General features: G+C 44.3%; 1 protein-coding gene across 4 annotated transcripts in view; it reads left to right on the top strand.

Annotated features, from left to right (window-relative positions):
• LOC106565973 (regulator of G-protein signaling 3) overlaps positions 1-25,342 on the top strand; it is a 200,272-nt gene that overhangs the window by 88,794 nt on the left and 86,136 nt on the right. For all 4 annotated transcript variants that reach the window (XM_014133716.3, XM_014133701.3, XM_014133709.3 and 1 more), the window contains one exon: positions 14,732-14,866. In XM_014133716.3, the coding sequence (XP_013989191.3) occupies positions 14,732-14,866 (135 nt within the window). The remainder of the gene's footprint in view (positions 1-14,731; positions 14,867-25,342) is intronic.

Below are 25,342 nucleotides of genomic sequence, written 5' to 3'. Positions count from 1 at the left end.
CGGAAATACTAAATCAAACACCCTTTACACAAACACACCACCCCGAACCACATAAAACAAATACCCCCTGCCACGCCCTGACCAACTACAAAACAATTAACCTTATATACTGGCCAGGACGTGACAGTGGTGTTCTTTGACAAAGACATTGTTTGTACCATTTGTCCATGTATGCTTTTAATCTGATTAAAGAAATGATGACAGTGCTAAAGTACTGTTGTGAGTTTGGGTAATGCTGTCCAACTTTTCCTTCACTTAATAAAGCATAATTACAGTGTTTGAGATTGAAACAGCGATGATAGTTTGCTTTAGTTGAGCTCTGTGAGGGAACTGTTCGGAAATGATACATACCATGTGACATTACTCAAGGCCAGTAATATGCTTATCCCTCTCCCTAATGGCGATCTGGAGGCCTGTATAGGCCTGGAGCTCCAGTAATGTCCCTCCCTGTGCCACACATCTCTGTCTGGGCATGCATTAAAGAAGCACTGCTTTAAGCCCCAGACCAAACATCCCCTCTTGGAACCAACACAAAAATAGATGAAAGAGTGTGGGAATTATGATGTAGATGAGAAGGAATCAAACATCTCTCTGTTGTCTGTTTGTTTACAAAAATAAACAACTTTTTGTTTAGTCTTAAATGTTTTTAATATATAATAATAACTTGAGTCATTTGATCATGCGTTAGATTCCAATGTACTGTATGCTTGCCCAGAGCTCTAATGCATAGAGCTCTGATAAGGGCTCCATTTTGAAGGGAAAACTACCCAGACTAGTTTGACATTTTTACATTTACATTTTAGTCATTTAGCAGACGCTCTTATCCAGAGCGACTTACAAATTGGTGCATTCACCTATAATATCCAGTGGAACAACCACTTTACAATAGTGCATCTAAATCTTTTAAGGGGGGGGGGTTAGAAGGATTACCTTATCCTATCCCAGGTATTCCTTGAAGAGGTGGGGTTTCAGGTGTCTCCGGAAGGTGGTGATTGACTCCGCTGTCCTGGCGTCGTGAGGGAGCTTGTTCCACCATTGGGGTGCCAGAGCAGCGAACAGTTTTGACTGGGCTGAGCGGGAACTGTGCTTCCTCAGAGGTAGGGAGGCGAGCAGGCCAGAGGTGGATGAACGGAGTGCCCTTGTTTGGGTGTAGGGCCTGATCAGAGCCTGAAGGTACGGAGGTGCCGTTCCCCTCACAGCTCCGTAGGCAAGCACCATGGTCTTGTAGCGGATGCGAGCTTCGACTGGAAGCCAGTGGAGAGAGCGGAGGAGCGGGGTGACGTGAGAGAACTTGGGAAGGTTGAACACCAGACGGGCTGCGGCGTTCTGGATGAGTTGTAGGGGTTTAATGGCACAGGCAGGGAGCCCAGCCAACAGCGAGTTGCAGTAATCCAGACGGGAGATGACAAGTGCCTGGATTAGGACCTGCGCCGCTTCCTGTGTGAGGCAGGGTCGTACTCTGCGAATGTTGTAGAGCATGAACCTACAGGATCGGGTCACCGCCTTGATGTTGGTGGAGAACGACAGGGTGTTGTCCAGGGTCACGCCAAGGCTCTTAGCACTCTGGGAGGAGGACACAAGGGAGTTGTCAACCGTGATGGCGAGATCATGGAACGGGCAGTCCTTCCCCGGGAGGAAGAGCAGCTCCGTCTTGCCGAGGTTCAGCTTGAGGTGGTGATCCGTCATCCACACTGATATGTCTGCCAGACATGCAGAGATGCGATTCGCCACCTGGTTGTCAGAAGGGGGAAAGGAGAAGATTAATTGTGTGTCATCTGCATAGCAATGATATGAGAGACCATGTGAGGATATGACAGAGCCAAGTGACTTGGTGTATAGCGAGAATAGGAGTTTGACCTTGATTCTATAAGAGTGGCTACCTTAGAGATCAACTACTGTAGAAGCTCAAGACCAAGGTCAGCTATTTCTAGGCTCCTCATCAGATATACTCTAAAATTAACCAGTGTGTGTGTGTGTGTGTGTGTGTGTGTGTGTGTGTGTGTGTGTGTGTGTGTGTGTGTGTGTGTGTGTGTGTGTGTGTGTGTGTGTGTGTGTGTGTGTGTGTGTGTGTGTGTGTGTGTGTGTGTGTCTGTGTGAGTGAGTGTGTGTGTGTCTGTGTGAGTGAGTGAGTGAGTGAGATGCTTTGAACACCCGAGGCAGCTTTGAAAACCACTGGTCTTGAATTTAGCTGAGCAACAATAGACATACAGTGTAACTCTATAGAGCTCTGTAGAGCAATTCAACCGAAGTTATTCCACCAATGCATACCCAGCGGAATGCTATTATCATAGTCTATATGCTTTCACTATATCATTTGACTCATACACGACACACAGCACATTGTAGACATGGATTAACCCAGCTCCTGTAGTGGGTCCTCATGACCCCCTTTTCAGCACCCCCACACTGAGTATGTCTAACACGGTTACGTAGCGGGGCATGGGAACCAGAGCACCACAGTGAGAACTGTCTTTCATTGTCTGAACTTTAACCTCATCTACCCTGTGTCTGGACTCACTGGACATTATGACGTAATCACTTCGAGGAGGAGACTATGAAGCAAGGGAGAAGGAGGGAGAGAGAGGGAGGGGGACAGAGAAGAGAGAGAGCGGGAGGGAAAGTAGAGAGGGAGGGAGGGAGAGAGTGAGAGAAGGGGAAGAGAGAGAGAGCGAGAGAGAGGGAGAGAGAGAGACAGAGAGAGAGGAGGGTGTGCGAGAAGGAGCGATAGAGAGATAAAGAAAGAGAGAAAGTATGTGTTATGGCATATGTTTCTAAATCAGAAGGTTTACACAGTACTGTAGGCCTACTCTCTAATCTGTACTTTCTAATCTGTTTCCGTGTGACCGACAAGTTAGGGCAAGTGACATGGGAGCTAAAAGTGACATGGGGGCTTGTTTACTGGTCGCTCGTTCACATGGGGTTAGCTCATTAAATGTTGGCTATTTTAAGCATTAGATTAGCTTTTCTTTAGCCTGTTCACTGGTAGCTCATCTATAACAGTACTGTACGTCACATTGTACAGTGGTGGCTTGTGGAGGGATAGATAAAATTAGCACTAGTGAGGTACTGATAGCCCATTGACGATATCTGTGTTTAGCAGTACAGTACAGTACAGAAAGCTAGCTAAGCACTAGTGGGAACTGAGATACAGTAGTAGTGTGGCGGGTTATCATAGCATGTTCAGTCCCACTTGGTGGTTCATGAGTGATGGGGTGTGACAGTGCTTTGTTCTTCAATGACTATGTGAGCCGCTGCACTACTACACGGGGACTGGACACATAAACAGGCATCGAAGCTCTGAGGAGCGTGACACCCGATGACACTCATCATGGATGGAGATGACGTGAGTGTTTCTTAAAGCTGAACTCCATTGAATAGTGCTTTGACGGAAATGTTTCTGTTGAGCGCCAATGCTGTTTGATTGGTTGATGAGCAGGTGTTTTTAGTTGATGGGATACAACATACATAGTATCTAGGAAAGGAATAACAAATCCACCTTCAATTTATCCCAATTCAATCCCTTACTGCAAAGCCATTACCCATTTTCGCCTGGTGCCTTTGCTTCGCTTAAATCCCAATGAACAGCAGATTAGTAGCACTCAGGAGACATCAGCTTGTCATCAGCATTCATGCAGTGACCTACATTGCCTCTCTGGTTGGCATACTATGCGGCCATACCCAGCCTGCCAGGCTGATAGGGATGTCATCATCTCTGCCATTCATTCTCTGTTGTAAAAGGTTCTCCAGAGCATAGCCAGAGTTGTATATCTAGTATTATAAACTTGGTGGTACGAGCCCTGAATGCTGATTGGCTGACAGCTGTTGTATATCAGATTTTATACAACGGCTGGGTCTAATCTTGATTGCTGATTGGTTAAAACCGCATTCCAACTGATGTCTATTCCACAAGTTACCACCGGCTAAATCTATGATGTTAAAATGCCTATTTACGCTGTTCCATCTGATTGCGCAATCCACTGTCTCATCAGCCCAGCCAGGCAATTTATAAACTTGATATCCACTATAAAAGCGTCTAGACATTATCTCACATTTCTTTTAGGCTAACATTTAGTTTGTAACAGCGGAGATTTGTATACACCTTGCTGTCTGTCTCTACGACATTTGCGACATTGTTTAAATATTCAAATTCGATCCCCAGCTGTCCCATAGTAATGAACGTCTTGGGAGTCGGAACGAGACAGACAGGCAGGCAGCGTTTCTCAGCCAGTCAAAGTCATGAATCAGTTGGCATAATTTTTATGGATATATACAAATAAATGTAAATTGAAAAAGGTCAAACGAAACGAAGTGAAATTGGTTGCAGTATTTCCAGATTCAGTTTGAAGTGATTGTGTTGGCTGTGTTATTGCCTAGCTCCTCTGAACAACAGTGCCCTGATGAGAAAGCAGGCACAATCGCACCTCGTTAGCTCATAGTTATGGATGTATCCAAATAAATGTCCGAAGAAAACAGCTTAAACAAATGCAAACATTACAGCCTTGAGTCTTCTTGGCTATGACGCTGCAAGCTTGGCACACCTGTATTTGGGGAGTTTCTCACATTCTTCTCTGCAGATCCTCTCAAGCTCTGTCAGGTTGGATGGGGAGTGTCGCTGCACAGCTATTTTCAGGTCTCTCCAGAGATGTTCCATCGGGTTCAAGTCCGGGCTCGGCTGGGCCACTCAAGGACATTCAGAGACCACTCCTGCATTGTCTTGGCTGTGTGCTTAGGGTCGTTGTCCTGTTGGAAGATGAACCTTCTCCCCAGTCTGAGGTCCTGAGCACTCTGGAGAAGGTTTTCATCAAGGATCTCTCTGTACTTTGCTCCCTTCGATCCTGACTAGTCTACCGGTCCCTGACGCTGAAATACATCCCCACAGCATGATGCTGCCACCACCATGCTTCACTGTAGGGATGGTGCCAGGTTTCCTCCAGACGTGATGCTTGGCATTCAGGCCAAAGAGTTCAATCTTGGTTTCATCAGACCAGAGAATCTTGTTTCTCACGGTCTGAGAGTCCTTTATGTGCCTTTTGGCAAACTCCAAGCAGGCTGTTATGTGCTTTTTACTGAGGAGTGGCTTCCATCTGGCCACTCTACCATAAAGGCCTGATTGGTGGAGTGCTGCAGAGAGGAACTCTGGAGCTCTGTCAGAGTGACCATCGGGTTCTTGTTCAGCTCCTCGACCAATGACCTTATCTCCCGATTGCTCACTTTGACCGGGCAGCCAGCTCTAGGAAGAGTTTTGTTGGTTCCAAACTTCTTCCATTTAAGAAGGATGGCGGCCACTGTGATCTTGGGGACCTTCAATGATGCAGAAATGTTTTGGTACTATACCCTTCCCAGATCTTCGCCTCGACACAATCCTGTCTCAGAGCTCTACAGACAATTCCTTCGACCTTATGGCTTGGTTTTTGCTCTGTCAATTGTGGGACCTTATATAGACAGGTGTGTTCCTTTCCAAATCATGCCAATCTATTGAATTTACCACAAGTGGACTCCAATCAAGTTGTAGAAACATCTCAAGGATGATCAATGGAAATAGGATGCACCTGGGCTCTGAATATTTCTGAAAAAAATGTTAAACCAGTTTTCGCTTTGTCATTATGGGGTATTGTTTGTAGACTGATGAAGAATTGACAACATGTGGAAAAAGTCAAGGGGTCTGAATGCTTTCCAAATGCACTGTGCTGGTGTAGTCCACACTAAGGTGAGCATTGTTGACAGGAGGCCTGAGATCCATCTGCCAGATGGCTCTGGGGGAGGGTTCCAACTAGCGAGCAATTTAATCAATCTGATTACAGGGAAATGCTGCCTGTATTTTTAGCCACTCCAAGGCAGGCCAGAGGCCATTCATTAAGTTGTGTCTCGTTTGCTCTTGTGTTATCACTTGAATGTGGGTATTTAAGAATGAACATTGAGGTAGATTCATAGGAGACTTAAAGAGAGTTGGGCAAATAGCTTGATCTTCCTAATGGGTACACATTGAGTTATACCTACTACCTGTACTGCACTTCAGTTTTGTTTTGCACAAGTATGTGTCTGAAGCATGTGGTTGCAATGCACTGGACAACATACAAAAATCTACAGAGTTCAGCAAACTTGGCTTGGAATTAAGAGTTCAGGTGCCAACACAAACAATAGTTTACCAAACTTTTCATCAATGGTTTATCAATGGTATTGTTTAACGATATGCCCAGTAGAAGATGTAGCAGGGGCTGTAGAATGTGTGCCCTGGTGTGTCTCAGGCCAGGGGTTTTGGGATGGAAGCCCCAGGGGAGAACCAGAGGAGAAGCCCCAGGGGAGAAGCCCCAGGGGAGAAGCCCCAGGGGAGAAGCCCCAGGGGAGAAGCCCCAGGGGAGAAGCCTCAGGGGAGCAACCAGATGCAACTTATGGAGGAGGAGCAATATGACCTTAACATGGAGGTCCCTACAGACTGGCTACTCTGGAATCTATATGATTTTGATGAATCACTTGTCATTCTCCATGGATTCAAGTCCTCAGTTCAACAAAGCATGGTGTTCTGTCCAAGTTGTTGTCTTTTCACTCAGTCATGGATCGAAGTTTTAAGGTTGTTCTGCATTGCAGCAAATTGCGATTACATTTTTGACCTACACTTTGTGACAAATGTATTTTGTAAAAACACTACACAAATTACATTTGATTTGAATTGTATTTATAGGGGGATGTGTCTCTGGGCTCAATTTATCTAGAAGAGGGATGCCAACATTCTTGGACCCTGGTCTAGCTAGCTACTCATGCAATGGTATTGTCCTTCACACACACTGCCTGCCGTTGTGGCAGTGCCCTAGAAAATGCTCCAGCCTGCCAAGACTGTGGTCAGCCACAAACTGTCAACACTCCACTCATAGTCTTGTGAGGTTTTCGTTGATGCTGACTTGAGTAATGAGTTTGAGGTAACTGCGAGGAAAAATACCACAAATAGTTGGGATGGCGTGTAATAAAAAGTAGGGGAGACTGACAGTGTAATATTATATAATTAGGAGCAATATGAGAAAAACTAGGCTATGAAAAGTATATTAAAAGCAATAAATGAACATGTGCTTAGCAGTATGTCACTCTACGCCTCTCTTTCTCTCTCTCCTCTCATAGACATGTTTCTACCCTCCCTCCCTTCTGTGCTGCAGAGGAAGTGTGTCATGTCAGTGAGTGGGTTAGGGCCAGAGCCTGGTGGGTCTCCCAGACCCATATACAGTATTTAGAAGGTTGGGCCAACTTTTAGAATTAGGAATATTCTTCTAATTCTAGACATTCAGTTACACAGCATTGTTTAAATATTCCCCTTGTTATGTTAATGGGGAGCTAACATGGCTGCCATATCATTTTGTAGTGTCATATGCATTACAATGCAGAAACCTCAATGGCCTAACTCTCTAAATACATAGAATAAGTAAACACACTTCCTCCCAAACAGTGCAGGAATGTGGCCCTACTACAGTTTAGTAGTAGCTATGAATCATAATACTCCAGGTTCACTGCATGGGCGTCACACACTACACACTATACTCCAATGGAGTGGGGTATAGTCTCAGCTGATGCCATTGTTGTTACATTTTCATTATTGTGCATGTTAATGTGTTACATGCATTTATTCAAATATAATTAAATTGTGCTTCTTTCGAGGCTGCATGCAGCCTTATTTGGGCACATGCGGGCCCTTACCAGAGGAGGATGTGTGCATGCATGTTGATGTGGTTGCGTGAATGTACTTATGCCTGTGTGGGTATTTACAGTACTGAACGGTGTGTGCGCTCCGCTGGGTCATTGGGCTGCTCCATGGCAGCTGTGTTTCTGTGCTGTGAGACTGTGGGGCTGTGGGGAGTTGTCGGTCACAGCGGAGGTATCTATCTATCAGTGAGAGAATGCAGTCACTGTGGCCTGTCTAGCTAAATGTGGCTCCTACCATGGCGATGTCACTTCACACAATCCCACCAGACACAGCCAATGACAGGGCTCATTGGAGTCAGTCTGAGAAGAGAGACAGCAAAACTGAGCTGTTTAGTTTATGCAGTACAAAATTACATTGCTCTTATACTGCAGGGCACAACTGGCAATTTAAGTGTGTGATATGGGAAGGTTTATACACTACTACTTTATATGCGGTAGGTCCACTAGTACTCCCCTAATAAGGAAGCAAGGTGGCTAGGGACACAACCCTATACTTCAGGGCCAAAGCAGAAGCTACTTGTTCACTATTACAGGTTGATGAGGGACTAACTACATGCTCACTTTTAAGGGTCTGACCAGGGACCACTTTCTCACTCCTTAAAGTGTGAGTGGGGACATTTACCTAACTGTTAAGGGCCTGTGTGGTGCAGAGTTTGATTGGCACCTGTGGTGCAGGACATGACTGTTTGGCTCCTGACCTCTTCATTACATCTCAGTGAGGGATACAACAGAATATCACTATTAATTTTTGCTTGCTTTAAAACATTCTGTCCATTTGATCATTATTTTGAGTGAGGAGAAACATCCATTCAGTTGAATAAATGGTCCTGCTGCCAGTATGAATGTCTCTCTCTCTCAATTCTATGTCTGTCTTTGTGATTCTTTTCTCTGACATTTTCCCTTGTTCTTTCTTTCCTTGTTGTTGAATCTTTGTCTCGCTTTCTCTTTTGGTTTTGTCTTCCACTATTTTCTTTCTTTCTCTATGGATGCATTATCCACATCTCTAGCTTGGAGGAGTACAGCTGCACACTGTGTGTGGAGCTGTGGTGGTCTCTTCACATAGACAGTATCTCTGTGTGCAGACTTTCGCAACTTCTTAAATAGTTCTCCCCGTGTCAGGGAAAAACCATCACAGTTCCAAATACATTAGACTGCAATACTATCTCTGACAATGACAACGTCTTGATAACAAAGACTTTCCCACAGGAGATAAACATTTCCCAATATCAAAGGACAGTGGTAAAGGGCAGTGGACCGCTTAGCGACAGACGTCAGACCAGGGCAGAGTTAGCTCCAAGAAAATCCTTCAGGACTCCGGTTGATCTCTGAGGACTTCGAGAAAATTGAAAAAGCTCTAAAAGTAACCCATGCTGCCAAAGACATCTCTGCACAAATGTTTTCCTTCCAGACGGAAGCGAAATCATCAGATAGAAGAAAACGGATAGAGTGAATAGAAGAAATAAACAGCTGAGTGTAGAGAAATGACATGTCTTTTATGTAGTGTTCACTTCAGGGAATGAATGGAACTGAAATGATCTTACCTGAGCCAGTCATCTGTCTGTGAGAGTCAGGTTCTCTGTCAAGCAGGAGATAAAACTTGTTTTGCCTTTTACGGAGTTTCTGAGTAGTCTTCATGTGTGAACCACTGTATGTGGGCGTATGAATGCCATCCGCAACTTGTATTCCCTAAAGGTGATTGATTGGTCATTTTGATTTGGTCAATAACCTTGTATGTGTGTGTGCTGTGTTGTGTTGCATTGTGTGTGTCTTAGTGATAGTGATGGCGGTTGAGGTGGTGGTGGGGCGATTGGTCCATGTCAAATGCTAAAAAGGAACCATTAGGAATGCTTCTAAGTGTTTCGCAGAAAAACACATGAGGGTGACTCAACAGATAACAATGTATTGACCCTATTCAAGGCCACAGGCTTTCCCCCCAGTTATTCTGCAGTGCCCTTTAGTAGACTATGTCTTTGTACAGATCCACTGTAGTTAATAGAAGAGGATACACCATTGTGTAACCTACAAAATTTGTACACATACACACACCACGTACTGACCCCTTTACACTCGCAACCCGTATATGGATAGAAAATAGCAGATTTGGTCCCTGGTAAGTACCTACATTGGAACACAGCGGCTGTAAAATAACATGATGTACATGACATCAGAGCTCGGTGTCTCCGCTTTACGTATGCCATTCAACGGACAGATGTTCTAAACCCCTCTATGTGAAGATGAGACTCTCATGAACACGATGGTGTTCTTCGTTTTGCTTTACGACCCCCACAACCATTTTGGGACTCATCTGAATTCGGTACAGCAGATCTGCCAACTACTTTCTGTAGCATCTGAACAGTTTGAGCTACACACAAATATGACATCCCTGTGGAAATGTAAATGTTGGTTGTTTTGCTCTAGGACGCCCACAGGTTCACAAGACTAGTCTGAAGGTCCCCCGGTACCAGTTGAAAAAATGTATGGAAGTACAGTGTATATGGAGACAGTTTAGAGGCAAAAATAAGGGGTTAAATGCATTTTTTTAAATCCAGATCTTTGTTATATAGGACAGACTATATGTTGTTCCATGTAGTGAATTTGTTATTCAATGTGTTTGTAGGGGCTAATAGCAGTAACGGCCCAAATATTTTTCATCAAACAATTTGTTACAAAAAAAAGGTTTATACATCAAGTGGTCTTAAACTCAAAAGCAAATAGCAAAATCAATCATTGGTATCACAGTAAAATGTTTGGACACACCTACTCATTCAAGGGGTTTTCTTTATTTGTACTATTTTCTATATTGAAGAATAATAGTGAAGACATCAAAACTATGAAATAACATATGGAATCATGTAGTAATCAAAAAAGTGTTAAACAAATGAAAATATATTTTATATTTGAGATTCTTCAAAGTAGCCACCCTTTGCCTTGATGACAGCTTTGCATACTCTTGGCATTCTCTCAACCAGCTTCATGAGGTAGTCACCTGGAATACATTTCAATGTGTGACAAGTTAATTAGTGGATTTATTTTCATTCTTAATGCGTTTGAGCCAATCAGTTGTGTTGCGACAAGGTAGTGGTGGTATACAGAAGATAACCCTATTTGGTAAAAGACCAAGTCCATATTATGGCAAGAACAGCTCAAAAGGCAAAGAGAAACGACAGACCATCATTACTTTTTGACATGAAGGTCAGTCAATACGGAACATTTCAGGAGCTTTGAAAGTATCTATAAGTGCAGTCGCAAAAGCCATCAAGCGTTATGATGAAACTGGCTCTCATGAGGCCCGCCACAGGAAAGGAAGGCCAAGAGTTACCTCTGCTGCAGAGGATAAGTTCATTAGAGTTAACTGCACCTCGGATTGCAGCCCAAATGAATGCTTCGCATAGTTCAAGTAACAGACACATCTCAACATTAACTGTTCAGAGGAGACTGTGTGAATCAGGCCTTCATGGTCAAATTGCTGTAAAGAAACCAATACTAAATTACACCAATAATAAGAAGAGACTTGCATGAGCCAAGAAACACATTAGAAAATCTGTCCTTTGGTCTGATGAGTACACATTTGAGATTTTTGGTCCCAAAAGCTGTGTCGTTGTGAAATGCAGAGTAGGTGAACGGATGATCTATGTATGTGTGGTTGCTACCGTGAAGCATGGAGGAGGAGGTGTGATGGTGTGGGGGTGCTTTGCTGGTGACACAGTCTGTGATTGATTTAGAATTCTGCCGAGATATGCCATCCCATCTAGTTTGTGCTTAGTGGGACCATCATTTGACCAAGAAGGAGAGGGATGGTGCTGCATCAGATGACCTGGCCTCCACAATCACCCAAACTCAACCCATTTAAGAGGGTTTGGGATGAGTTGGACCACAGAGTGAAAGAAAAGCAGCCAACAAGTGCTATGCATATGTGGGAACTCCTTCAAAACTGTTGGAAAAGCAATCCAAGTGAAGATGGTTGAGAGAATGCCAAGAGTATGCAAAGCTGTCATCAAGGAAAAGGGTGGAATCTAATCTAAAATATATTTGTTTAACACTTTTGTGGTTACTACATGATTCCATATGTGTTATTTTATCATTTTGATGTATTCACTATTATGTAGAAAATAGTACAAATAAAGAAAAACCCTTGGATGAGTAGGTGTGTCCAAGGTTTTGACTGGTACTGTATATTTTTGATTCTTCAAGTGGTCTTAAAATTCTAAATCAAATAGCAAAATGATTCTTAGTATTACCTTAAGTATTGCTTAAAACAATTCCATATAGCTCAGTAGAACCACACAGCTTAGACAGGGCTTAAAGGAGCTGCACCGTCAATCCGACGTCTGCATTGGCCGTGCTGCATTTATGATGATATAGCCTCTGCAGAAGTCAGGGCATTCATACTTCTTAAGCGGGTGGGTGTTAAGGAGTGCGGTTTGGCGGGTCATGTTTCAAAGGACGCATGACTCGACCTTCACCTCTCCTGAGCCTGTTGGGGAGTTGCAGTGAAGAGATAAGATCGTTATCGGGTATGACAAAATTGGGGAGAAAAATGGGTGGGGGGGGGGGAATAAACATTGATTTATGTTCTTTCTTTGAGCGATACCCAACTTGAAGTCATAATCACATGATCTAATTCCCCTAATTCCCCTAATGCTTGCCGTTTGGGTGTGAAGAGATGTTGTCAGGTTGATGTAATATACAGCCAATGTCAAATCAAATCAATCAAATCAAATTTTATTGGTCACATACACATGGTTAGCAGATGTTAATGCGAGTGTAGCGAAATGCTTGTGCTTCTAGTTCCGACCATGCAGTAATATCTAACAAGTAATCTAACAATTTCACAACAACTACCTTATACACACACAAGTGTAAAGGAATGAATAAGAATATATACATATAAATATATGGATGAGCGATGGCCGAACGGCATAGGCAGGATGCAGTAGATGGTATAGAGTACAGTATATACATATGAGATGAGTAATGTAGGGGATGTAAACATTATATAAAGTGGCATTGTTTAAAGTGACTAGTGATACATTTATTACATCCAATTTTGAATTATTAAAATGGCTAGAGATTTGAGTCAGTATGTTGGCAGCAGCCACTCAATGTTAGTGATGGCTGTTTAACAGTCATGTTTAACAGGCCTTGAGATAGAAGCTGTTTTTCAGTCTCTCGGTCCCAGCTTTGATGCACCTGTACTGACCTCGCCTTCTGGATGGAAGCGGGGGGAACAGGCAGTGGCTCGGGTGGTTGTTGTCCTTGATCTTTTTGGCCTTCCTGTGACATCGGGTGGTGTAGGTGTCTTGGAGGGCAGGGAGTTTGCTCCCGGTGATGCGTTGTGCAGACCTCACTACCCTCTGGAGTGCCTTGCGGTTGTGGGCGGAGCAGTTGCCGTACCAGGCGGTGATACAGCCCGACAGGATGCTCTCGATTGTGCATCTGTAAAAGTTTGAGTGTTTTTGGTGACAAGCCAAATTTCTTCAGCCTCCTGAGGTTGAAGAGGCGCTGTTGCGCCTTCATCACCACGCTGTCTGTGTGGGTGGACCATTTCAGTTTGTCCGTGATGTGTACGTCAAGGAACTTAAAACTTTTCACCTTCTCCACTACTGTCCCGTCGATGTGGATAGGGGGCTGCTCCCTCTGCTGTTTCCTGAAGTCCACGATCATCTCCTTTGTTTTGTTGACGTTGAGTGTGAGGTTGTTTTCCTGACACCACACTCCGAGGGCCCTTACCTCCTCCTCACCTCCTTAATGACGAGTTTGAAGGGCACTATGGTGTTAAATGCTGAGCTGTAGTCGACGAACAGCTTTCTTACATAGGTATTAGTCTTGTCCAGATGGGTTAGGGCAGTGTGCAGTGTGATTGCGATTGCGTTGTCTGTGGACCTTTTGGGGTGGTAAGCAAACTGGAGTGGGTCTAGGGTGTCAGGTAGGGTGGAGGTGATATGATCCTTGACTAGTCTCTCAAAGCACTTCATGATGACGGAAGTGAGTGCTACGGGGCGATAGTCATTTAGCTCAGTTACCTTAGCTTTCTTGGGAACAGGAACAATGGTGGCCCTCTTGAAGCATGTGTCGATTCAAATCAATGCTCCCAGTGCTACATATCATTCCCTAGATATACAAAGTATTCAATTTGCCCCCAATTTACAGAGAGAATAAACACAGAAGGTAAAGCAAAAATGTAATGAAAAAACATTTAAAAAATGAAAAAATATAGTATACATGTTATGAGAGGGAAAATACTTAAGAGAAAGTGTACATACACAAGCTTACTAGGCCTATATATGGCTCCAAGTCACAATGGTCATGTATCACACCAAGAGGTTGTTCATCTTTAATGAAGCACAGTAGTCAATAGCGCTATTACTGTTTGCTACTACTCAGCAGCAGTATAGTATGACACTTCTGGCTTGCTAAGCTCTTTTGTTGGTACTTATTCTCTTTCAAAGCATTCTCTGCTCTCTCAAGATGCTCTGTGCTGACCTGGACTGTACCTGTGGGTCAGCGTAATTCTCTGTGACTGAGTGGATGTGACACACACACACACACACACACACACACACACACACACACACACACACACACACACACACACACACACACACACACACACACACACACACACACACACACACACACACACACACACACACACACACACACACACACACACACACATACACACACTACTTTGGGCTTGAATTTCTCTATGGGTGAGAATTAAACCATTAAGCATGATACCTCTCCAACACTATCTTACTGTTCCTCTCTTTCATTTGCCATCATTCATTTGCTTTCATTTTCTCTTTCATTTGCTCTCTCCCTCTCTTCTCCCCCTCCTAAAACAGAGGTCCTTACACCATGAAGACACTTCTACAAACACACCTTTTTGTCAACCAAACTGTCAAACCTGCAACAAAGAGAAGAATACAGTATTGGGTGAAAGGAGAACAACCACCCCGCTCATCCTTTGTCCCTCCCCCCTCTCTCTCCCAATCTCTCTCTCTCTCCCCCCATCTCTCTCTCTCTCTCTCTGGCCGTGTAGAAGTGTGACTGCCTGCTCAGTCTGGAAGCCTACTCTGCTGACCAGAAGCGGCGTGTGTGTCAGTGTCTGAAGGACACGATTGACAAGCAGCTCCAGCTCCAGAGGACTTCCCCCTTCTACCCTCCTAACGTCCAGGTAGGAAACACACACACCCTCATCCTGCCACTCATTGGCTCATCTGCACTCACGCTCATCCCTGCTGTCATTCACTCACAGGACCTTTGCTGAAGCACATGTCTTGCACTGTAGTCATGGTGAGAGTGCATTTCATGAACAGTGTGCTACTGTGCTTCTCCAATGAAGTCCTCTGGTTTCTCCTTGTTTTATCAGCTGCTCTGTAGATGACTGTAGAGTGCTCCCACGTAGCTAGCCAAGATCTTTTGGTTTGCTTGGTTCTTGTGTTGGAAGTGCAGTGGGCATTCTTTAATTGGACACTACTCCAAGCACTGTTCTAGAACCTGTTCTTACCTGTTCATTAGAGAAGAGCTGGGTTAGATTTAAACGGAACAAAAGAAAAGGAAAGGAAACCTGTATCTTGAACACCCCCTCAAAATAATCCATCCTTCACTCTTAGAAAAAATGGTTGCAAAAGGGTTCTTCGGCTGTCCCCATAAGAAAACGCTTTTCGGTTCCAGGTAGAACCCTTTTTGGTTTCATGTAATAACCTCTGTGGAAAGGGTTCTACCTGGAACCAAAAAGATTTCTGCAATGGGTTCTCCTATGGGGTCAGCCGAAGAACCCTTTTCGGTTCTAGATAGCACTTTTTTTCTGAGTGCACTACAGTACCTTTATGATCCATTGTTTCATAATCTCTATCCTTATTTCCCCTGAGTGGAAGGTTTGGACAGACAGACACTATGTCCTAAACTATCTAGCTGTGGTCCTATTGCTCTCTAGCTTCATTATGTGTATGGCCTCCACACCTGCCATCCATTAGGCCTTTATTCTCCTAGCAACATGAAAGAGAGGGATGAGCTCGCGCTCTTTTATCCCTCTCTCTCTCAATCAACCAGGGAATATGCTTTTCTCTGCATGTCCCTGGTTTTGTTTCTATCCTGTCGCCTCGCCCTGCATCCTCTCGCTGTATGTGTGTGTGTGTGTGTGTGCATGCTTCTGTGTGTGTGCGTGTGTGGGTGCCTGTGTGTGTGTGTATGTGTATGTATGTGCTTGTTTCCGGCGGCAGCAGCTGTTTTTCTGGGCTGACCCATTTACCAACTAGAGAGGAGTGAGACAAAAGAAAGGAGTGCATTTTTGTGAAATAAAGGAGGAGTGATAGAATAGTCCAACAGGATAGCTATGTGCTGATTCTCTGACCAGAGGAGAAATATGTTGTGAGAGTGATGGCATTGAAACAGTCAGTCATATCTATGTGATGCTGTATAGAAGTGGTTCCAGGGTTAACACCATTTGAGTGTTTAGGACAGTACTGTTTATCATCACCCTGTCTGCCTCCCAAATGGCACCCTATTCCCTAAATAGTGCGCTACTTTTGACAAGAGACCGAGGGCCTGGGTCAAAAGTAGTTCACTAAATAGGGTATAGGGTGCCATGTGGGATGCATCACCAGTCTTTTGACCTAAAGGAGAGGGAGCGATACAGAGTAATGATGGCTGTGTGACATATTGTGGCGTAGTCATGTCGAAAGCAGTGACAGTCTGAGTCCACCTCTGTGAAGTGATACAGACTTGGTCCCCGTAAGGCAGAGCAAAGAGGATTCTGTTGGGACTCACCTGATAGGGGAGATCAGTTCACTGCAGTCACACTTTTGGCTGTGTGTGTGTGTGTGTGTGTTTTGTGTGTGTGTGTGTGTTTGTTTTAAAATAAAGGTAATTATATGTGCAGCATTTACATAAATACAATGGGTGAATTTGCATATATTAATAAATCAACATACATGGGTAGAACAGGGCTGCAACCACAAAACACGTGCTCTGTCTACACTACCTGTACTGTCTACCCTACCTGTACAGTCTACCCTACCTGTACTCACCTGCTCTGTCTACACTACCTGTACTGTCTACCCTACCTGTACTGTCTACCCTACCTGTACTGTCTACCGAACCTGTACTCACCTGCTCTGTCTACACTACCTGTACTCACCTGCACTGTCTACACTACCTGTACTCACCTGCTCTGTCTACACTACCTGTACTCACCTGCTCTGTCTACCCTGCATGTAATCACCCGCACTGTCTACCCTACCTGTACTCACCTGCACTGTCTACCCTACCTGTACTCGCCTGCTCTGTCCACCATACCTGTACTCACCTGCTCTGTCTACCCTACCTGTACTCACCTGCACTGTCTACCCTACCTGTACTCACCTGCACTGTCTACACTACCTGTACTCACCTGCTCTGTCTACACTACCTGTACTCACCTGCACTGTCAACCCTACCTGCACTCACCTGCTCTGTCTACACTACCTGCACTCACCTGCACTGTCAACCCTACCTGTACTCACCTGCTCTGTCTACCCTGCATGTACTCACCTGCACTGTCTACACTACCTGTACTCACCTGCACTGTCTACCCTACCTGTACTCACCTGCTCTGTCTACCCTGCATGTACTCACCTGCACTGTCTACACTAACTGTACTCACCTGCACTGTCTACACTACCTGTACTCACCTGCACTGTCTACCCTACCTGTACTCACCTGCTCTGTCCACACTACCTGTACTCACCTGCACTGTCTACACTAACTGTACTCACCTGCACTGTCTACACTACCTGTACTCACCTGCACTGTCTACCCTACCTGTACTCACCTGCTCTGTCCACACTACCTGTACTCACCTGCACTGTCAACCCTACCTGCACTCACCTGCACTGTCTACACTACCTGTACTCACCTGCACTGTCTACCCTACCTGTACTCATCTGCTCTGTCTACACTACCTGCACTCACCTGCACTGTCTACCCTACCTGTACTCACCTGCTCTGTCTACCCTGCATGTACTCACCTGCTCTGTCTACACTACCTGTACTCACCTGCACTGTCTACCCTGCATGTACTCACCTGCACTGTCTACCCTACCTGTACTCACCTGCTCTGTCTACCCTGCATGTACTCACCTGCACTGTCTACACTAACTGTACTCACCTGCACTGTCTACACTACCTGTACTCACCTGCACTGTCTACCCTACCTGTACTCACCTGCTCTGTCCACACTACCTGTACTCACCTGCACTGTCAACCCTACCTGCACTCACCTGCACTGTCTACACTACCTGTACTCACCTGCACTGTCTACCCTACCTGTACTCACCTGCTCTGTCTACAGTACCTGCACTCACCTGCACTGTCTACCCTACCTGTACTCACCTGCTCTGTCTACCCTGCATGTACTCACCTGCTCTGTCTACACTACCTGTACTCACCTGCTCTGTCTACCCTGCATGTACTCACCTGCACTGTCTACCCTACCTGTACTCACCTGCTCTGTCTACCCTGCATGTACTCACCTGCACTGTCTACACTAACTGTACTCACCTGCACTGTCAACCCTACCTGCACTCACCTGCACTGTCTACACTACCTGTACTCACCTGCTCTGTCTACCCTGCATGTACTCACCTGCACTGTCTACACTAACTGTACTCACCTGCACTGTCTACACTACCTGTACTCACCTGCACTGTCTACCCTACCTGTACTCACCTGCTCTGTCCACACTACCTGTACTCACCTGCACTGTCAACCCTACCTGCACTCACCTGCACTGTCTACACTACCTGTACTCACCTGCACTGTCTACCCTACCTGTACTCACCTGCTCTGTCTACAGTACCTGCACTCACCTGCACTGTCTACCCTACCTGTACTCACCTGCTCTGTCTACCCTGCATGTACTCACCTGCTCTGTCTACACTACCTGTACTCACCTGCACTGTCTACCCTGCATGTACTCACCTGCACTGTCTAGCCTACCTGTACTCGCCTGCTCTGTCTACCATACCTGTACTCACCTGCTCTGTCTACCCTACCTGTACTCACCTGCACTGTCTACCCTACCTGTACTCACCTGCTCTGTCTACCCTACCTGTACTCACCTGCACTGTCTACCCTACCTGTCCTCACCTGCACTGTCTACCCTACCTGTACTCACCTGCACTGTCTAGACTGCCTCATTAATTACTGTTGTTGTCATGTTCTGTTGCATAATTCAACAAGTGTGTCAATAGCAGTATACCCCCGGATAAAAAATCAACAGGTTTATCTACAGTAGATTCCTCCTATCCATACATACTTTACATTGTTTGCGAGATCAGATATAATATCACTATAATCCGAGTGTTCATTTTCAGAAGTTGATTTCATTTCAGCGCATCTAATTTGTAAACATTTCAACTGTATTCAATTATTACTATTTTTAATTCTAGAAAAAATGTACACTCATCAAAATAAATCTCTTTCTTGTGATGTAAGTGTCGAGACGGTGTGTTAAATCTTTGACGAAGCGTTAGCGTTCTTATACATGCAACGGAAAGCCAATGTAATCCGTTAACAGAAAAAAACAGCAGGCACAAGCAAGAGTATGAAAGAGTTGCGGGAGTAAAATGAAAGCAATCAATCCAGCGATATTTAATGACAAGTGGACCCCTCAAACACAGGAAATAGATGGCTGGAAAAGACAGATCCTCAGGTGGGTGGGGCACCCCTCAAACACAGGGAATAGATGGCTGAAAAAGACAGATCCTCAGGTGGGCGGGGCACCCCTCAAACACAGGAAATAGATGGCTGGAAAAGACAGATCCTCAGGTGGGCGGGGCACCCCTCAAACACAGGAAATAGATGGCTGAAAAAGACAGATCCTCAGGTGGGCGGGGCACCCCTCAAACACAGGGAATAGATGGCTGAAAAAGACAGATCCTCAGGTGGGCGGGGCACCCCTCAAACACAGGAAATAGATGGCTGAAAAAGACAGATCCTCAGGTGGGTGGGGCACCCCTCAAACACAGGAAATAGATGGCTGCAAAAGACAGATCCTCAGGTGGGTGGGGCACCCCTCAAACACAGGAAATAGATGGCTGAAAAAGACAGATCCTCAGGTGGGTGGGGCACCCCTCAAACACAGGAAATAGATGGCTAAAAAAGACAGATCTTCAGGTGGGCGGGGCATGTGCATTGCTTGTGACAGCACACAGCCCAATTAGACAGTCCATAGCGTGGCTAGACAGTCAATAAGAGTATGGGTGGGAAACAATCCATACAGGAAGCAATGACATTGTCTTCTCATTAAATAAATACTGTACGATTGGAAAACCTATTGATTTCCATCAACAAATACACTGCTGTGTCCTTCTTTTACTTGATGGATTGTTGATGGCTCATTCCTGTTTCTCGTGTTATATCTGTACAATATGTGTGTGTGTGTGTCTTGTGTGCCCCAGGAGTTATATAACTCCTAACCTTTGACCTGTAGCCTTATCATCAGTGGTGTTTGCGGTGTTCCCTGACAGGGAGCGAGAGAGCTTCTGGGAGGGAGGCTGTGCTGTGTATTCCTTAATGTTCTTCTATGGTTTCCATCATTGAATGCCCAGATCCCCTGCTAATTGGCGGGATGAGTCACAGATGGATGACTGTGTTGGAACAAAAGAGAGACACACACACACAATGATCCTTTATCTGTATACACACATACACACAGTCCTGGCCCTTGCCCTGATTACTATTTTAACCCATTTGTTTTTAACCACATGCCACTATGGAAATCCTATGCCATTAGTAACTCTAACATGTAATCCATATAGTATGTTTTATTCTCGGTCACAATTGACGATGGGAACATACATTTCTCTGCCTGTAATAAAATGAACAGAAATGTACCCCTATTCCTCAATATCTACAGGTATATACCTCAGCCCACTTATTCACACACCTAAACCCAATGACCCACACATCCTATGTCCTAATCCTAACACCCACATGCCAATTCCCTAGTATTGATACAATCAAGTACTGATACACCCATATCCTAGCCTTAAACCCCCTACTTGTTACTCATAGACCCCAGTTCCTTCACTAATACACCTCATCCCTGTTACTTGCCTATCTTAGCCCTGTTATCCACTTCCTTAGGCCTGTATTCCCCAAGTCACCAACAGTAACCTACACGTATATCCAGCTATTCGCTGCATACCGAAACCCTTCTTTTTGCATATTTTAGGGCTGTGACATCTGACCTGTATACCCTCATCATTTCATAGATAAACCCAAAGTACATTGGTATAACACATGTTCCCCAGCCCCATTTAGCTTTTTTCCTAGCACACACTTGTTGCCAAAAATGATTTGAATGGTCAATAGACGTCCTTCAAGACCCATTAGCTGTATGAGACTTGTACACCCCATTATTCATATAAACCAGATAAATCCATGGGCATACTCATATAAAACAGGTAAACCACAGTGCCCAAGCCTCAACATTCATACAAACCAGGTCTATATTTGTACTTCAGCCCCAATATTCTTACAGACCAGGTGGACACCTGCACGTCTAACTCAATATTGATTAAAACAAAAATACAGGTCTACTGCTACATGTCAGCCCCAACTGTCATAAAAAGAGGTGTACTTCTGCATTTCAGCCCCAATATTCATACAAACCAGGTATACACCTGTACTTCAGCTCCAATTTACATATAGACAAAGTCTGCACATGTGTTTGAACCCAATTAAATGTGCTAAAGCCTGAATACTCATAAACTATAAACCAGGTCTACCCCTGCACCTCAGCTCCAGTACTCCTATAAACCAGGTCTACACACTTGTCTGAGTCCCAATACTCATTTTAACCAGATCTACACCTGCATTTTCAAGCCTAAATACCCATACGAACCAGGTTTACACCTGTGGCTTTGTCCCAATACTCTGATAAACCAGGTCTACCCTTGTGCAAGAGACACTAAACAAACCTATTGACATTAAATATTTGTTAAGTTATTACACTAATTCAGTTTAAGGGTCTATACATGGAAAATCCCCCTGAAATAACACATTTTACTGTCAAAATCACTGATTTAAACATATATGAAGGCTAATGGATAATGGTCAAATCATTTGTAAGATCATCTTGATCAAGTATATACATAACCCAACTCAACTTCAATCTACTGAAAAAAATGAAATAATCTCCTATGATTTAAAATATATAATAAGTTAGAGCCACTGTATTTTCCCATTGGTCACAAATCAGACGGCTAAGATATTTTCAAATACCACAAGCATCATGGATTCAATGTATTAAAAATGAAGGTACATATGTAAACTAGACCCTTTAAAATCTTTTTACATTTCAACAAGGTATGTGTTGTTTAAGCTGTTGAATACAGACTTCTGGTGCCAAATTCGTCTGTAAAAGTAAACCCTGGAGATTTATGCATGTGATCTTGTGACCATTTTGAGAAATCATATGAAGCTTCTCTGAATATACTAGACAGCTTAATAATGCCTAATACCGTATATGACTTATTTGTTGATAAGTACAACATTAAATTCCCTAAAGCCTGAAAAATATATTTTTAAAATTCTCTCACTATTGTGACCGATTAAATGGGTTAACAGCAGGATTCTCCCCTCTGGTTCACACAGTGAATAATCATCCAATAAATATTGTATCTTCCTTCGGGACCTAAACACAGGGGATGAGGAGGAGTGTGTGTGTGTGTATCACGTTTCAAGGTAAGACCCAGATGCAGGCTGTTTTGAAGTAACAATGTTTATTTCAACAACAGGGGCAAAGGTACAGGACGGTAGGTAGGCTCAGGTCAGGCAGAGGTCGGTAATCCAGAGTAGTGGGGCAAAGGTACAGGACAGCAGGCAGGCTCAGGTCAGGCAGAGGTCGGTAATCCAGAGCAGTGGGGCAAAGGTACAGGACGGCAGGTAGGCTCAGGGTCAGGTCAAGCAGAGGGGTCAAACCTGTGACAAACTAGAAACCAGAAACTAAGACAGGACAGGAGCAAAGGAAAAAATGCTGGTAGGTTCTACGAACAAAACGAACTGGCAACAGACAAACAGAGAACACAGGTATAAATACACAGGGGCTAACGGTGAAGATGGGCGACAACTGGAGGGGGGTGGAGACAAGCACAAAGACAGGTGAAACAGATCGGGGCGTGACAGTGTGTGTGTGTGTATACACGTGCACCCATAGAGAAATTCAAGCCCAAAGTAGTGTGTGTGTGTGTGTGTGTGTGTGTGTGTGTGTGTGTGTGTGTGTGTGTGTGTGTGTGTGTGTGTGAAGGGAGAAACATATCACAAGACCTACTGTAGGTAAAGTAGACCCATCATCAGTCTTGTTGTAAAATCAATGTGTTGTATGGTGATTGGGTCAAATTAATGATTCGAGTCTGAACGTTCCTCTATGCTTACATTGGAATCTTTTTAGTATAACCATTCCATTACTTGAGTGGACCCTAAGGGTAATTCGTAATACATATCCAATCATGACAATATTAGTTCACTTTTAATCAGGATAATGTATTGGTTTAATTTTAGGTAAGCTTATGGAGTTATGAGAATTGAAACACTCTAAGGGTAATGAATATATATTTAATCATAATAAAGCTTTTGTAATGATAAGAAATCGTAAATATGGTTTAATATGGCTTAAAGTCTTAATATGGCTTGTGGTCTATGCCTTTGTTCTCTCTTAGGAAACTTTAACAGGATGTTGTTATAAAGTAAAGGTTTTCAGGGAGGTCAGACCATGCATCATGTGTGCATATGCACGTGGTTGTTTGTGTGTGTGTGTTCAGTCCCTTGTGTTGTTACATTTAGAGGTCTAAGGCAACAAAGCAACCTTTGGGTAATTGGGTGAGCCAGGACAAAGCAAACCCTACATGTGACTCATAGACAGGGTATTGATATGGGATGTCAAGGTTTCTCTCTTGCAGTTGTCAAATCTGAACCGTGAGAGTTTCTCCACTTTGGCCATAAAGTTAGTGATCAGGGTTGTGCGGTGGTCAGTGTTTTGGAGGAACTCAAAACTCCCCCTCTGACAGAACCTGACTCAGAGCTGACCACAAGTTCCAAAAGCTGAACCAGCACAATGTGATTTGAAATAAACACAACTTTCATTTCATTACTAACTCAACACTATACGCCCCAAATGAGTTGATGATTTCACTTCGGCCTAATAAATACACAATCCCTCTCAGCTTGTCTTGGTGGTGGAAGACATTTTCTACGGTATGCTGCTCTAAATGTGTCAAAAATGCTCTTATATTCTGACTTTGGAGTCTTTTCTTTCTCACTAGTTCTTAAGCACATTAACAAAGGCCTGGGAGAGTGTCTTTTGTGGAGCTTGTCAGAAGCAGTTGCCAGTTGCACTGTAAGCTTTGATTTGATTTAAAGCTGAATGGGGTGATAGAATCTTTGTTTGAGAGGGAAAGAGGGAGAAAGAAATAGAGAGACAGAGAGAGAGAAACAGAGAGAGAAAGCGAGAGACAGAGATCCTCTTTAATTAGGGTTGCATTTCCCATAATGTCAGAAACAGTGTTTCTCCTCTGATGTACAGTATTTGCGGGTAAATTCTCACTCTGCTGAACCAGAGTGAGAATTAATGCACTCTTGAGAAAAGGAGCTCTGAGTTAAACGCGTAAGTAAAACTGACTTTACCTTACCTGTGTAGGAGTATGCATACGGCTACTATATGCAAATAGTCAACCGGGTCACCGTAATTTCCCGTTCTTCTGCATGGTCACAGTGCTGATGTTGACAATTGTCCCCGTTTCACTGGCACTCAGTGGCAGTTTGTTGATGAGATATCTCCACTTGAGCCAGTAATTCCCTCCAAACCCCTTGTGAAAGACTGGGGGAGAGAATAAGAGTTGGAGGCTGTTTGCTGGCTTTGTGTGCGTACGGTCTAAATGTACTTTCAGTGTTTGGTTCGTTCAAAGTTTGAGCTTGAGAGCTGAATTTGCAGGTAATGTCAAATATTGTGTAGTGAACAGTCACTATGGTCACCGATTCTTCTGAGTTTATTTTCTAAGAGCAGCTTGCTGGCTCCTCCTTTGTTTACGGGCTACATCGATTTTCACTACTGTTGACCAAATGTGTGTTTTTGCTAATGTTGTTGTATAGCGTGGTAATCATGTGCCACATTGGTTCTAGTTAATTCAATCATTCTAAGTATTGTTAAAAAGAGTTTCCTTTCTCCGATGGTATCCCTGTCATGCTCAGTCTCTTCATAGTAAGTGGGGCAGGACTGTCCGGGACAATGCATTCCGTTGCTGCTGTAAGCATGTGAACTAGGGATGCAACTATGTGGTTGAAGCCACCTCCACCGCCAAGTTCCAGGAATCCTAGTACTATTACTGTAGTCTGGGGGATTTCTGTCCCCTGACTGTCTCTGTGTCCTCTCCCTAACCACCATGCAGTCAGCCCTCACACACACCACGGGACTCTGCCACCTTACATAACACGCACACACACAACGCTTCTATTCCTGGCCAGGCCACTTTTCACCCTCAATGCATGATTGTCACATGGACAGAAGTATGGATGTACACGTACGCACGCACGCACGCACGCACGCACGCACGCACGCACGCACGCACGCACGCACGCACGCACGCACGCACGCACACACACAACACAA

The sequence above is a fragment of the Salmo salar genome, chromosome 01 (assembly GCF_965601325.2).
Source record: "Salmo salar chromosome 01, fSalSal1, whole genome shotgun sequence".
Classification (NCBI taxonomy): Eukaryota; Metazoa; Chordata; class Actinopteri; order Salmoniformes; family Salmonidae; genus Salmo; species Salmo salar.
The sequence above is the reverse complement of the archived record's forward strand: the minus strand, read 5'-3'. Positions and strand labels throughout refer to the sequence as shown.